Here is a 16,195-nt window from a genome sequence, read left to right on the forward strand (position 1 = left end):
TGGCTGCTGTGTGCTCGAGCGAAACTATCGATATATTGGCTTAATTTACCAGTAAATTCTGAATCTGCTTCTAAAATGAAGTTTAAACGACACATTAGCAACATTTTGATCCATTTATCAAATAAATGCCATGCTAACTTATAAATAAAGAGCTCTATGAAAAAAAAAAGAAAAGAAAGAAAAACCGTACAGCAACACAGTACGCTCAGACTCGAATGCCATGCACGCTCTCTCGCCTGTGGTAATCAAATCTATCAAAATTTGATTAACAACAAGGAAATTATCATCATGTCAAGATGTTATATGTTGTTATACATATAACATATATGCATTATTGATAATTTGATTGAGATGGAAACAAAACCACAGGCTCTGTAAAGGCAATTTATTCCAAAAAATAATCATTGCACCATGCATTAAAGAAATGTTAAAAATAAATAAATCAATTGCCCTAGCAAGGTTGTTTTTTACTCATTAGTTATATTCATGTGTTACTGATATAAAAAGGAAATAAATATAACTTCAACTTAATTATATTTTACAAGAAATGATGACAAAGGAGCCCGAATGCATAAATGAGCTACGTTTTTTTTTTTGACAAAAAAAAATTGATAAATAATTACAAATAATGATCTCTCTAGTCTCCATGTTTTCTAATGTAATGCTAGAAGAGTTAATAAAATCTCTAGAAACCGCTCTTAGACATTGGGGCACTGGAAAAAGTGTCACATACTTTTTCTCAGGCTTTGCATAGAAAAAATTTTCACACACATTTCTAATCTGCAGTATTTGCAGTACGTTATCATCACCTGGTACACCCTTTTAACTATTCCTTAATCTTCTTTTCCCTCTTACAATCTTTGCAATACATCATAAAACAGGAATGATTCTGCACATCATGGATACAGAGGTTTGTTTACTAAAGTCAGAGTTCTAATTCATTCATTCATTCATTTTCTACCACTTTTCCAACCCCTTCTGGTCACGGGAAGCCTGTGCCTTGTCATCGGGCATCAAAGCAGGATACACCCTGGACGGAGTGCCAACCCATCGCAGGGCACACACACACACACTCTCATTCACTCACACACATTACAGACAATTTTGTGAATGAGGAGTAATGTTACACTGTCAACTGTTCCTCCATGCTGATTATAAAAAAAAAAAGAAAAAGCCAATGGACTATTTGGAGTAAAAAGCATATTATTTTGATGTGGAAATAATTGCATAGGCTAACTGAAACACTACTTGATGTTTTAGGAACATAATGACTCAGTGCTTAAGGCTTTGGGCGATTGATTGGAAGGTCAGGTCCAATACAAACCCAAACCTTGCCACCTACTTGTAAGTACTTGTACTTGTACCTGTTGTATCCTGTCCAAATTATAACTATCTCTATTTGTTAAGCCCTGTAATTGTAACCTTAATTGAAAAATGTACATTTCACGGCTGTCTATATTCGAAACATACTTACACGAGCTCCGGGAATTTCACAGCAAGCTTCCTGGATGGCCAAAGACGGGTCGCAATACACCATCATCTGTTGAATGTCCATCTGTGAGAAAAACACAAAATAAAGAACAAAAAAGCAGAAAGTTAATTTCTAGGTTAAAGCTTGAAGTACTTGAAACAAACATTTATATTATTTCTTTGAAAAGCTGGAAGAGAAAAGTGTAACGAAGGGAAAGTAGACACAAAACGTGGAACGTGTGAAGAAATTCAACTAAGCACTCAAGTCACTCAAGTCACTCAAGCCAGTAAGGCTTCTGGATGCTTGGTGCTCAGGACCAGTCCATGCACAATACCTCTACGTGACATGCGTAGGTGTGGAATTTCTTGCTTTTCATTTATGCAAGCTTATTAGTTAGTTAAAAAGATTCAGACAGATCGCATACGCAGCGCAGTGTTGCGTCCCTGAAGCGGCATCACGTCAAGCATTTCAGACGTGAGGCCATTTCTTTTCCACTCCGCATGCAGCAATTCGAAGTGTTAACAACAATACAGAAAAGTTTTTAAAGCAAAAATTGCTTTAATGGTGCTTGAAATTATGAAAGTAAATTCTGTTGAGATAAATTAATAAGTAACCCTGAAATTTGTCAAAAAGGTTTTAATAATTTAATGTACTTGGCCACATATAGAGATGACTTATACTCATGTAGTGACAAGTTAATACTTATTATATTAGACATATTTTTATGCAGCTCTCAGATGTAACTACAGGTTTAAAGATTACTTAGATGGCTGTCTGGGAGAAAACGCGCATCTCAGTTACACGTGATTCTGACCTTGGACTTGCCGCAGTATTGGATGAATAGCACAGGCAAAACGATATGTCGCTGAAATTAATGTTTTGTATTAAATCCACCAAAAAACATCTATGGAATGCTATTCGAGACTAATATTAAATACATAGATATGTTAATAATCGTTAATTAATATTATCGCCCCTTCAAATACATCTTAAACGGAGACACTGCTTATCAGAAAAGTGCTTTTTATGGAAAAAAAAAAAACTATTCATTTAATTAAATGGAGCTATAAGATTATTAGATATGTGCTCATTCAGCATATCCCTTTTAAACTATGGATATGATTTCAAAGACTTCAGCCCACAAACATGTTATGATTCTATCAAGATGATTTATTATCTCATGCCTACATTAGTTCGTGTTTAAAATGAACTGTCATCTCACGATATAAAGTGCTGTTTTGTAAACTCCTGAATAATGAAACCGTGATGCTTCTAGAGAAGAAAAATCAAGACATAAACTACACTTAATCTAAACTGAGGGTCCAGAAAATCATGAATATGAGGAACTTTCTTGTATAATCTAGATATATAGATAAACAGACAGACAGACAGACAGACAGACAGACAGACAGACAGACAGACAGACAGACAGATAGATAGATAGATAGATAGATAGATAGATAGATAGATAGATAGATAGATAGATAGATAGATAGATAGATAGATAGATAGAGTCACATGCACAACCATACACAGTACTTGGACATGTACTGTAATAGAATCCTTTTCCCATGTTCTGCATCATAAAATTAGATTCAATAAGAATACTATATAGAATTAACTATATAGAATTACCTATACAGGTCGTCAAGGTAAGAAAGTACGTATATGGAAAATGTACACAAAATGTATGAATGCAGACTGCTACATACTAAGATCAGCCATAACATTAAACCAATGTTCCATACAGTATATTATGTGTGAACCCACCCCTAACCAGCACTTAGTTCCAGCACATATGACCACATGATCATTCAGCTCATTCAAGAGTGTGTGTCTGGACTTGATTTGATTAAGAATTAGGAATTGATTAATAAATCATGGGTGATGGGTGATGCTTGTTAAGACAGCCGCTTCATGTCTGGTTTCATCATGCTTTTACAGAGCTGAGTAACATGAACCCCAATGGACCAGAGCCTGTGGTTATCCTTCTACAGACATTTCCTTAGATAACCTTCAACACACACACATACTGTATGAAAGCCCAGGGCTCATCCTGCAGGTAGCCAGTGCACAGGAAGCAACATTTCTACACCATTAGTAATGTTCTGTATAATAAGCAAGGGAGCAGGAAGTCAACTGCTATTTTTTTTAACATCACACAAGGTAACGCAAGCATTTCCTCTCCATTTTAAATGTTACACTGTATTTGGATCAAACGTCTTGTTTTTAATTTTTACACAAATTGGAGCAACACTTAATTTTGTCAGTTATGTCACAATTATGAAACTTACATTTCTTACTCGTTCTACAGCAATCTGCCATCATCTTAAATATCTCATATTTAATTACAGCGTCTTTACTAAAACATTTTGCACCTTCCTTTTGTAAAAAAGAAATTCTCAAACACTGTCAAAATGTTCCTGAATTTCAAGCTTAAACGGTTAATTAATTATTTTTTTAAAGGTCATTAGCTATAACTACTGGGATCGGGGAACATCTATAATACAAGTTAAAACAAATAATAAGTCAAAAGATAATGGATACAACTGTAAATTTCTATGTTGCCCCATTTTGTGTTACACTTTTCCATTTCTGCCTTTCCACTCCATATATTTCCTTACTACCGGGAACCTTGGATGGATTTTAAAAATATACCAAATAAAATAAGATAGTAAATGGGACAGTCTTTGCTACATAATGAACAGAGCATTGTACCTCGACAGGAGCAGCATTGCTGGCCCTCATAAACAACAGCGTGTGTCCAGTAACTGGGACACGGCCCCGAGGCTCCAGTGGCTTCGTCTCGATAGAGCTGCAATCTACGTGAAGTGATGCCGCGTTCTTCTGTACACTCAGAGCTACTTTGTGCCAGCGCAGGTTTGTGCTCATTAGGGACTGCACACCTTCACCACTGAACACACACCCTGTTTTCAAGGCATCCTGTTCTGCAGTGGATGTCCGCAGTGCCAGTGTGCCCTCCGGCCCATTCAGGTCCAGCGAGATCTGAAAAAAGGAAAGACATAATAAATAAAAAAATAAATGACTTCCTTAGGTTCATTTGTATGTTTCAAACAGGACAGACAGCATTAGGGTTAAGGATAAGTTCTAGCTCATTAGCATCAGAGGTCTTTAAGCTCTAATTATCAGCCAGGCAATAAATGAGCACCTGTTGTTTTACTTCACATGATGAGGTTTAATGAAAGGCTCGTCTGGAAATTAATGGTGAATGTTGAAGCGAACGAAAGAGCAGGAACCAATAACCTGTATCCGTGTCATAGAGAAAGACTGGAGGCATGTTTTGATTAATTATCATACACGTAGCTGCGATTAACGATTTGTCTTGTCTGTTGATTTTATGTCACTTTTAAAAGTGCAAGTCTAAAAGTATTCTAATAATGCGCATGCACACTCATTCATCAGCACGGAATATATACATAAAATCAAATTTCTGTTCACTCTTATGCCATTTATTTCAAACAGAGCTGCGCTTTTGCTCTCAGTATGACTCATTTGAGCAGGTGAGAACACAGCAATCGCACACAAGCACTCTCAGAGCGAAGCAGTCTCAGACTAGTTTGACGTGAACTCCACCATGGTCCGATTGCAGTCAGAAAGCAATTTGACCCTCAATTGACCCGACCGCAGGAAGTGAAGCAAAATTCTATGAGTGTGCTTTTTGTAGATCCGAACCTTAAGGAGAGTAAACCGAGCTGAAGAATAGTCCTATAGTGACTGACCATAAAAATGAACCCTGGATTTGAAACATCCAACAACAAGCTGATATTTTAATAAAATGTATCATTTATCATTTATTTAGAGCAGACTCCATGTTGTGATTTTTGTCATGTCTACGCACAATAAGTTTCTTTACCATTTGTCGTTCATTGGTAATTCTAACCAGTTACTGACGAACCTTAATACATTTTAGCCTTACACTACCCTTAACTAAAGCTTTTTTTTTTCCTTTTTGGGTCTCGTGTAATTATGTGCAATGTGTTACCAATCCAAACCACAGACTAAATGGAGGAAAAGAATAAATTTTGCTCTCATCTGCAATCAGGTAATGGACTACTATGCATAAAAGACTGCAAATGCTATTGTAGGACATCAGCAATAATTACTAAATTATGTAAAACCTGTTACAAAGAGATCACTTAATAACCAAAATATGACAAGGCTTGCTGGTAAAATAAGCACTGAAGGGATGATGTCAAGTGAAGTGACTATCATCGTTACCTAAGTTCATTATCTTTCAGTTCTATAATAAAGAGTGACCCATCGTACAATTTCGGTATGGAATGTCCGTAAGACGAGTTCATTCCTGCCATCATTCATTTCATGTTACAGAGATACTGTACCAGAAAGCACAAAATCGTCCGTCCTGAAGAATTTCCCATGACTCTTATAAAGCACTGAAGCTGGATACTCCTTCCATACTGTAAATATCCTTACAGAAAGCTTCACCATGTTAACAGTTAAATGCTTTCCTTTGTCTAGTGACATTTGCCCAGAAACCAAAAAATGATATTTGCGCCTGTTTTGTGTCCATGTTCAGCATTGAATGTGTCTGTCATGTCACACTCCACAGTATTGGTTAATGACGCATGTTAAACTAGACACCAGTGTTGTGCTAGTTACAGTCACTAGTTACTTCATTCAAAAACTAACTCAATTACTTTGTTGATTACTGACACCAAAAAGTAACGCGTTACTGCTAAAAGTAACTTTTTAGTTACTTTTATAAAGAAATAATGAGCATATTTCCACTTAGAGAAACTCGTCTTGCTCTCGCCTTGACTCGCCATTACTGCCGCACATACTTGAATAAACAGAAACACGCCCACAGCGCGTCTTCTTTGTGTTTACAGGTTGGCATCCATCAATCCTACAATGCGTCGCTGCTGTAAACAGGTTAGGCGTAGGCTACACTTCAGCCAAAATTTATAAATTTAAAAAAGTAACGGGTAACGCACCATATAGTAACGGTAACAGACTTACTTTATTTACAAAAAGTAACGCGTTAGAGTATTAGTTACTGTCAAAAGTAACTGTAACCAGCAAAACCAGCACTTCTAGACACTCAGAGATGTAAGAATTTGTGTTATTTCCAAGTATATCTGTATTTACCTAACCTACAAATATATTCCTAGAAAAGGTCTAAAATAAATCTCACATAAATGTTTGATGTTTTACAGTAAATGGTGAAATCAAACCCTTTATGCTCTCTGGGATGCCCCAAGTACGCGTTCATAAGCAAATACAATTTCTAGCTGTTACGTTCAACCACTAAATTTCTGTTTAAGTTTATTAAATTTTATACACAGTTGAGATGATAAATCAATCCATTTGTTTGTACTGAATGAAAATATTCAAAAATTCAGTTCCGCTTCTGTTGGGTTGAATGGAAAGCCAAAGTACTGATAAAAGGGTTAAACTGTTTGTTATAACATGTAGAAACCATTAAGTACATGAATAATGAATGCTATAGTATACTATGCGTCTAGATTTTAATTGAGTTAAATTTCCATTTGTTGGGTTTCATAGCCGAAAAATTATTACAATACTCCGTACAAAAGGCTTTGATGGAGAAAACATGATTAAAACATGATTGTGCAGTAATATTGTTATAAAAAGAAACTAATTGAGAATGAATGTTTCCCAACTACATAAATTTATGTGGAAGCAAAGTACTGTGTGATCTAACAATCCGGATCAGTTAGAATAACACTAAATAATTGATTTATCTGATAATTGGGTGATTATGTACAATCTGTGACCGCTGTGTAAGCAGCAAGAAGACTGAGGGAAGATAATTCTGTACCTGTGGGTACCCTTGCTCGTCAGATATCTGGAAAAGATAGATGTTATCCCTCAGAGCCTTGGCCTTAAAATGCAGGGTGAAGACCAGTGTGAACTCCTCAGGCAGTCCATGTGGAAAGACTTGACTGTGGAGAGATTCGATGAAGTGGGATTACATACACATAGCTACAGAATTGCATCAGCAAGACGTTTTCAGTGTCTGGCGGCACAGATGAAGGTGAACTCTGACCCTCGTTTTCATAAGAAACATGGTTCCTATTTCTGGATGCAACTTTGCAGGTCAAGAATAGCCAAAGTGTGAGAATGTGTGTGCTGTTGCAAACACACACTTTCTCTCTCAATCATAGTAAACTTGAGTGCAGTACATGGGTCACAGGGTGAGGGAGTGCATAAATAAGTGCACACAAACACACACACACAGAGGGAAGGCAGAACACACAGATGAGTACCCTCACATGCTAGTAAGGCAGCTGGTTCATGTCTTTACAGCAGACAAGTATGACAGTGATTTACAACAGACAGGGAATCCAAGGAAATAACAGAGCAGCTGCCAATGGAGGACCCCCCCCCCAACACACACACACACACACACACACACACACACACACACACACACACACACACACACACACACACACACACACACACACACACACACAGGAAGAGTGTTATTTTTCATTTTCCAAAACTTTTGTTTGTTGACACTATTACTCTTTTATGACCCCTTTCAGACTGCTTTTTTTCTCACAGATGTACAGAGCAAACACATCAAACATAACACACACACACACACACACACACACACACACACACACACACACACACACACACACACACACACACACACACACACACACACTCCAGGATCAAATAAACACAGCCTGGTAAAGTCGGCTAGAAATGACAATAAAGGGTAGCACCTTTATTACAGTTTGGAGTGACAAAATAACACACATATAAGGGGAGTAAAGGCCAAAATACAAGCAAACAACAGGGTATAATTAGAGCAAGCCTGAAACTGAAAATAAATAATAAAACGGATTGAAAGGATTGGGTAAAAAAAGAAAGAAAGAAAAAGTGAGGGGGAAAACAGTCAAACAGTGCAGTAAATTAATGCAGGCTGTGTCCTGTGTTAGGTAAACACATCTGACAGTATGAATTGTGAACACAAGCTCTCCAAGGCCCCGTCTAGAAGACAAGGTGGATTTTGAGTATGTGACTGTGTGCGTACATGTGTGTGTGTGTGTGTGTGTGTGTGAGAGAGAGAGAGATAGAGAGCGAGAAAGAGAGAGGGAGAGAGAGAAAGAGAGGTCAGCTTTGAAATGGGAAAAGCATCTAAGGCTCTGAAAAATCTATCCTGATTGAGGGACAGCCTAATAGCTAGAAGTGTGTGCGTGTGTGTGTGTGTGTGTGTGTGTGTGTGTGTGTGTGTGTGTGGGTTTGTGTGTTAGTGTGTATGCCTACCTGTCAATGTCCATCTGCAGCTAGGGATTTTCTATAGTGTCAAATGCCAGACTATTTGAGTTTTGTGTAAATTTCCCTGCAGCTTCTGCACAGCACTAGCACTTCTGTAGCTTCACTAGAAAAGATGGCATCTTGATAAAGTACACTGTCATCCAACAATATTAAGGGCAGACAAGGACCAAACACTTACTTTGACAATGTTTATGAAAATGTACTTTCTGCCTTAAAGGGAAAACAGCAGCTTGACAGCATATTCACCGGCAATGTAAATAAAGCCTGTCTGATCTGATCATTGGGTGTAATTGGGTCAATGAGCTCTGAACAACAGGCCAGAAACAGACGATCATTAATCTGTATAAATTACAGATTGTTATGTATAGTATACAAATGTAAATCAACACATACATTCGTATTTCCTCTACAATACTAAGTGCACCGCAAAGTCGCAATAGTCGTAAAGGCCCTGTATGGTCTAAAAGTTTGCTTCCATCATCAAGAAATGTTTAATAAATGATTAATAATGAAGCGTAAAAATGACAAGATAGTGAAACGCTGTTCTTTGCTTAAACCTGCTTCTTAGGAAATTGGGGTCAGAGCACAAGAACAGCTATGATACAGAGTCTGTGGAGAAGATAGAGTTAAGAACTTTGCTCATGGGACAAACACTGGCGGTTTGGTGGTGCAGAGGCTAAAATCCACAAATCCGTAAGTAAATTAGAGGTGTAGCTATTGAGCCACCGTTGCCTAAGTGTACGTTAGAGGTAAACGTGTTCTTTATAAAATGGCACACAGACTCCCTTTTAATCCAAAGAAACTTGAATGAAGCAGTATCGAGTCCAATCACAGAGCTAAGATAAATGGCAAATGTTTTTGTCAAGTGTTCAACTACAACCTTACAATCACTCTTCTGGAACTAATATTAGCACCGCACACCGCCAACAGACAAAAAGGTGGGTGTTAACTAGAGAGTGGGCTGTAGAAAATTATAGGAAAAAAATCGCTTCTTAAAACCCCTGCTCCAGGTGAAGCCTGTCTCAGCAGGACTACATAAGTACCACATGCTGATCAATTGCACCACTGGAGCTTAGAATAAAGACTTGCCATCGTGCAGTCTTAGAAAATAAGCACTATAGCAAAAGAGAATGACATTTTCAAAAGGCAATCAGTGCAAGTTTCAACTAGTTGCTGTGTATTCGTAATTGCCTGAAATAATTGAGTTCCAGCATGGGTTTACGTCACAAAGTAATGGAGCATAATGGTTTACCGGTGATATGTTTAATGCTAATCAAATGTGATTCAGAATGGTCCATTGAATTATTCATTCATCTTCTGTCGCTTATCCGAACTTCTCGGGTCACGTGGAGCCTGTGCCCATCTCAGGCGTCATCGGGCATCAAGGCAGGATACACCCTGGACGGAGTGCCAACCCATCACAGGGCACACATACACTCTCATTCACTCACACACTCACACACTACGGACAATTTTCCAGAGTTGCCAATCAACCTACCATGCATGTCTTTGGACCGGGGGAGGAAACCGGAGTACCCGGAAGAAACCCCTGAGGCACGGGGAGAACATGCAAACTCCACACACACAAATCGGAGGCGGGATTCGAACCCCCAACCCTGGAGGTGTGAGGCGAACATGCTAACCACTAAGCCACCACGTCCCTGCTCCATATTAAGTTTTTAAATTGTTCACTTGGACAGTGTTATGTTTTTCTTGTTCTCTTTTGTGGCAGTTCTGTTCAATATCACTTCCAAATAAAATGTGAGAAGAAAAAGTGCTTTCTGTCTATTGTTCAGTTCATAGAATTATCGGAAAGCACGAATCTGTAGAGCCGTTTTTAAAGTAAATCAATTTTAGAAATAAATGTAATGTATAACAATATGGATAATCTCACATTTTGGGGGACTATATAGGATTTGTCTAGTTTAATTTACAGCTAACCATGCCTTAATGAATATGAATTAGATAAAAGTCTGCAGTGTTAAACTTGAGGATAAGTGACATGACAAGACAAAAATACTTAAAGGAAGCCATTTGTGTTACTTTGGTTACTGTATCAGAAAATCCCTCTAACAGAATGATGTAGGTAGCATTACTTTATTTTTTTTTATAAACAGAATATCTCATGATAATGATATATGCAAAATATTTATGGCTTTAAATAAAGTGTATACCCATTTAAAATATATATGCTACGGTATACGTATTTCACATGTTCAGTCTTCACAATGTCGCGTACAGTATGTTCACTCAAACAAAAAGCAATTAATGAACTGAATTTAGTTTTGAATGCATGCCTGTTCGCTTGATCAATAAGGGGCTTTTTACCCCTGGTCACTTCATGTGTTCATGTTTTCTGTGATCAGATAGCTATCCGATCGTAAAAAGACCAGGTGTAAATGCCCTCCGAAACGTTTTCGAGACGGATATAAATCCGATCTCTCAAACCACTTCAGGAGGTGGTCTGGGACGCATTTCAGATGTAACTGGACAGGTGTAAATGCATGTGGTTGTTCAAGCCACATACGTCAGTGCTATACTCCTCCCAACTGGAAGAACGTCACTCGCAGGTGACTTGCGAGTCGTGCATCGCGCCAGAAACAAACATGTTTTCCCACCAGTGCTGGCTCGGATCTTTCACCCAGGTGTCTCGTTGGGTCTTAAAATGCACTGCTGCCACCAGCAAAAATGCAGCAAACAATAAATGCTCTTTTTTGTAGCAACTACATACATAAAAGCGTGTTCCATTTCAATTACCCCGAAAATGAGGTAATTCGCCAAGACGCATTTATGTGGCCTAATGTAAATGGAACAGTTTTAACAAATCAGATAGCTATCGGATCAGAGAAAACACATGAAGTGACCAGGTATAAAAAGGCCCTAACTGCTGTGACCTTACAGTCCCTTGGAACAGTGTTGTTGTGATAAACTTTGCATGGCCTATTGATTCATGACTTGAGAATTGCTACAGTGAAGAATGATGCAGATCATTTTTGGATCATTCGGTGTATTAGTTCTAAATCATTAAATAAAAAGAGTTATTGAGACTGTAGGTAAGTTCTAGCAGCATGTGCCTACACCCTCAAGGTTCTTCCAGAATTTTCACTCCTCATCATTAGCATTTGAATTAAAACCATATCCAAGGTAATAAACATTCACGTCTGCTCTCTCTTCTCCATATTTATTTATGAGTGTCTAAAAGCTTTCTCGCAAAAGTCAGCCAAGAGCCAGTCACCATCATATCCCACTCAATCTATCAGATCACATGCTCAAATACCTACCAACTAAACAGGAAAGAAAGCAAGAAGGAAGATTCCATCTGGAAACTCAGCGTCACTCAATATATCTTCGTCTTCCAGGGACAGCACTTTCCCAGAATTCTAACAAGATGATGTATGCATGACAGATTAAAGGTGATGATGCGTCTAAAAGTGCATGGCTGTGTAAAAACCTTTTATCTCTGGCCAATGTTTTGACCTCCTTTTATTGTTTTGTCTGAGAATGAAATAAAAGCCTAAAAGCAAACACGTGTATTGGGGGAGATAGAGTGGAAGAGTTTAACACAATGCTGCTATATCTGTATTTGCATCTCTTTAGTGTTTCAATTATCTGTATTCAGCATTAAACATCTATAATCCTTAATCCATTTTTCCTTCTTTTTTTTTTATTTCCAATATGACTACATCACTCGTACTAGAGATGTGTATGAAACTTTTTTGTACTGTTTTTTCCATCTTGTGAACTTTTCTAATGAATGTCTAAGGCTGTTGCTAAAGGATGGTATGGATCGTTGTACATACTAAACACGTGCTTTACATTTATTTCAATGAATTCGGTCTTTATCTGAGCTTCGTATCACTTCTACTCTCAATCAGATGTCCTGTGAATCTTTCTGGCAAATTTTCTTCAAAAAGTGAAACGAAGTAATATAAAAAAGAAATAGTCTCAATAAATATTCTAAAACGCCTTTTCATATTCATATGGAACACGTTCATTCATTCACCCCTAGTAAGTTACAGCCTCAAAGTGTAGTGTCACTTTAACAACTTTCAAACACAAGCTGTTAAAGTGAACATTTTGTTGTCATAGAGATCTAGAATAAGACAAGTTAATTCGAGTCCATGCATGGTCCAATAAAACTGTAGCCATAAAACATTTTCGATTGTGCTGTGGTTTACGGTCACACCAAAAAATGATGGGTCCTTAACATTATTGTTAATAAAAAAGTTTACCGCCTTGGGCTTTGTGACGAGAGAACGAGGGTAGTGAGTCAACCTCCAGATGTTTTTTTTTCTCTATGCTTTAGGCCTAAGCTCTTAAGCAACATCTAGCTGTCATGGTCAGCTTTGACATTCAGATACAGGCTTGTGTTGGCATGTTTTATTACTGTGCAAGTTATGTACATGTAAAGCTGTGAAAGATAGAGGTGAGATAGGGAGAGAGAGAGAGAGAGAGAGAGAGAGAGAGAGAGAGAGAGAGAGAGAGAGAGAGAGAGAGAGAGAGAGAGAGAGAGTAGGGGTCAATTATAAAAACAGAAAACCACTGAAGCAGATTTTTTTATGGGTAAGAGAATGTTAACTTCTAGAAACTAACCAAGAAATCTAAAAATGTTTTATGGCAAGAGAGAGAAAGAGAGAGAGAGAGACAGACAGAGAGAGAGAGAGAGAATATAGGCTTACTCTGTGGGCTGGATGAGGCGAACTTTTCCCAAGCGTAGGATGACGGGCCCTCGTGGGTTACGTATCTTCTTCACATCACTGTTCTTCATCAGGGAAAAGCGCTGCACCAGATTGAAACCTGCAAATCAATCAATCAATTCATTAAACACCCAGCAGACTAATCAATCTGCAGTCTGCTGTGCGACAAGCACCATGCAGTGTGTCGCTATTGCAGTTCAGCTAGAGCAGAAAAGCCTTTAACTCACAAAAGAGATCAGAGCAGATCACATAAGACAAAATCCCAACAGTAATGACCAAGCAATTCTCCACCAGAGAAAAGAATGTAGATTTTGAAATGTGTCATCTGCTGTTTGTACCTTAAAGCTTTCTTAAGGAGTTAATGTCACACTAAGGATATAGGATACAGGAATACATCATTAAATAGCTTACAAATAAGGCAGATCTATACAATTTATCATTTATGAACTGGGCATAAATTCTGTATAGTTTTGAACTTATATGTAAATGCAAATCTTTACATTTACAAATGTTTACATTTACAAGCATCCAGCTAAGTGTGTAAGCTTACTTTATAATACTATTACACGATTTAAGTGCGTGTCTGGTCTGTAGTCCTGCAGTTGCCAGATTCTGTGATGAACTGTACTGTATACAAAAGAAAGTTGTAAACGGTCGTCAAAGATGTTTACTGCTCATTAATAGACTTTTTTTGTAGCTCTAAGTATCTCCATCCTGTTTTTATTTAAATTCAAAAGAAAAATACAGAACACTGTGTTTTAGTGCTCGCATATTAAAGCTATTCCAGAAATAATCTAATTGGCGGAGGACATTTCATTTTAGTCTCTTGCCTTCACTATTTTGCCACTAATATATTACACTAATATTATCATCACAGGGAGAAAGATTTACGCTGCCAACTGCAATTACCAAAAATATGGTACATGTAAGCCTTGTCTTATGTGTAAAAGGCCCCACACATATTTTATTAGCATCTATTAACACCAAAGTCATTGCTAATCAACTAAAAATTACAGGTTATGGTTCATTAACAAGAAGTCATGATGTGAACAGGGTTCACAGGCATCAAGGCAGGATACACCCTGGACGGAGTGCCAACCCATCGCAGGGCACACACACTCTCATTTACTCACACACTCACACACTACGGACAATTTTCCAGAGATGCCAATCAACCTACCATGCATGTCTTTGAACCAGGGGAGGAAACCGGAGTGTGTGAAGCAAACGTGCTAACCACTAAACCACCGTGCCCCCCTGAATTGAGATTTTATTACATTTTATTTTTTATTTAAAAAAAAACAACAACTTTTTTTTAAAACCGCAGAAACATCAGCAGAACAAAAGCAGAGGCTCTAAAGAGTAAAAACAACAGAAGGGTTAACTTCTTAAAACACTAGGGCCCGGTACATTGAACTGACTATATACCTTACTGGATAAGTTAATGAATAATGTACATTAAGAAAGACAATTTTTAAGAGGCACAGTGATACAACAGGTACAGTTGTGTATAGGTAAATGGTAAATTTCCTTTTTTCCTGGTTTGGAGTTCTTTCAATAACGTTATACCTCTGTTTTGCATCCTCTCCTTGTGTTCATGTTGGTTTCTTTCTGCACCTTCCATATCTTCCTACTTTCTAAAAAACATGCCATTAGGCAGACTGGCTACTCTAAAATGCTCCTAAATATCCCCTGTTTCACTATTTAGCAAATAACAGTGTTTAAACCCAGCCATAAAGGAAATCCATACCCAGGCCTACTGTACCTGTGATGTTGTGTCTGGCAGTCTGAGGAAATTTCCAGTCTTCGACCTGTATAGATGGACACATCTCACCTACTGGAAGAAACAGAGATAAAATCAGCTAGACAAACCAGCCAGCCAGAAAGACATGCAGTCGTATGACGTCCTGAATTTTACATGATAAAAGTTTTCTGGTGGAAGCTGAGTATCTAGCTTAGGACAGCTATGTAAAATGTTAGACCTGAGCAAAGGGCAAATGTGTTACAGTGATCAAAGATTGTGCAGGGAAGACAGACAACATCTCAGATACGAAGCCAAAAATAAATACTGTCTGTCTGAAAGAATCACTGCCTAATCCGAAGACAAGGCCTCTGACAGCCCGCTTGACATTCCATCGCTGGGTGGACGTCATATGATTGATATACTTCTGCTGACACACAACGTTGTGGGCCAAAGTGCTGTCTGTCACACGGCAAGGAAAGGCGTCACCTCAGAAAGTATTCAGCGGGAGAACGTCACGACAAATTCCAGAAATACACATCTAAAGACATTTCTAGCAGAGTACTTTCAGTGAAGGTAGCTTCACAGTACAATGCCACCTAAGGATTAGAGTTAGGTCAATGCATGTTGTGATGGGCTCAAAGACCTGTTCATCTCGGTATGTGCCATCATGCTAACACGGTGTGGCTCTGAGTGCAGCTGTCAATTAGACGTTTTATAGATGAGAAGCATGTCAAAAGTTGAAGCTATAACTGAAAGAGCAAGCAACTCGGCAAGGTTTTATATGGGAGGTGAGATGAGGAATAATGAGAAAGCTGGAGCTCCAACCTGGTTCTCCTTGTCAAGTCCTATAAATCTCTTTCTCAGACTCAAGACACCTGAATCCCTCTTCTGCTAACACAGCAACCTTAGGGTCTGTGAGAGAAATATCATGCTTACAAAAACTTATCTGACAGACAAAGAGTTCATTTTGGACCGTTCTCACAT

General features: G+C 38.1%; 1 protein-coding gene across 8 annotated transcripts in view; it reads right to left on the reverse strand.

The window, feature by feature from the left end:
* The window catches only part of col16a1 (collagen, type XVI, alpha 1), a 95,583-nt gene that overhangs the window by 56,903 nt on the left and 22,485 nt on the right, over positions 1-16,195 (reverse strand). For 5 of the 8 annotated variants that reach the window (XM_027133825.2, XM_027133827.2, XM_027133828.2 and 2 more), the window contains exons 3-7: positions 15,233-15,304; positions 13,450-13,567; positions 7,296-7,419; positions 4,190-4,477; positions 1,475-1,555 (exon numbers count right to left, since the gene is read on the reverse strand). In XM_027133825.2, the coding sequence (XP_026989626.2) occupies positions 1,475-1,555; positions 4,190-4,477; positions 7,296-7,419; positions 13,450-13,567; positions 15,233-15,304 (683 nt within the window). The remainder of the gene's footprint in view (positions 1-1,474; positions 1,556-4,189; positions 4,478-7,295; positions 7,420-13,449; positions 13,568-15,232; positions 15,305-16,195) is intronic. The other 3 variants (XM_047816393.1, XM_027133826.2, XM_047816392.1) reach the window with 1 other exon arrangement.

This window comes from Tachysurus fulvidraco, chromosome 7 (genome assembly GCF_022655615.1).
Source record: "Tachysurus fulvidraco isolate hzauxx_2018 chromosome 7, HZAU_PFXX_2.0, whole genome shotgun sequence".
NCBI classification, from domain to species: Eukaryota; Metazoa; Chordata; class Actinopteri; order Siluriformes; family Bagridae; genus Tachysurus; species Tachysurus fulvidraco.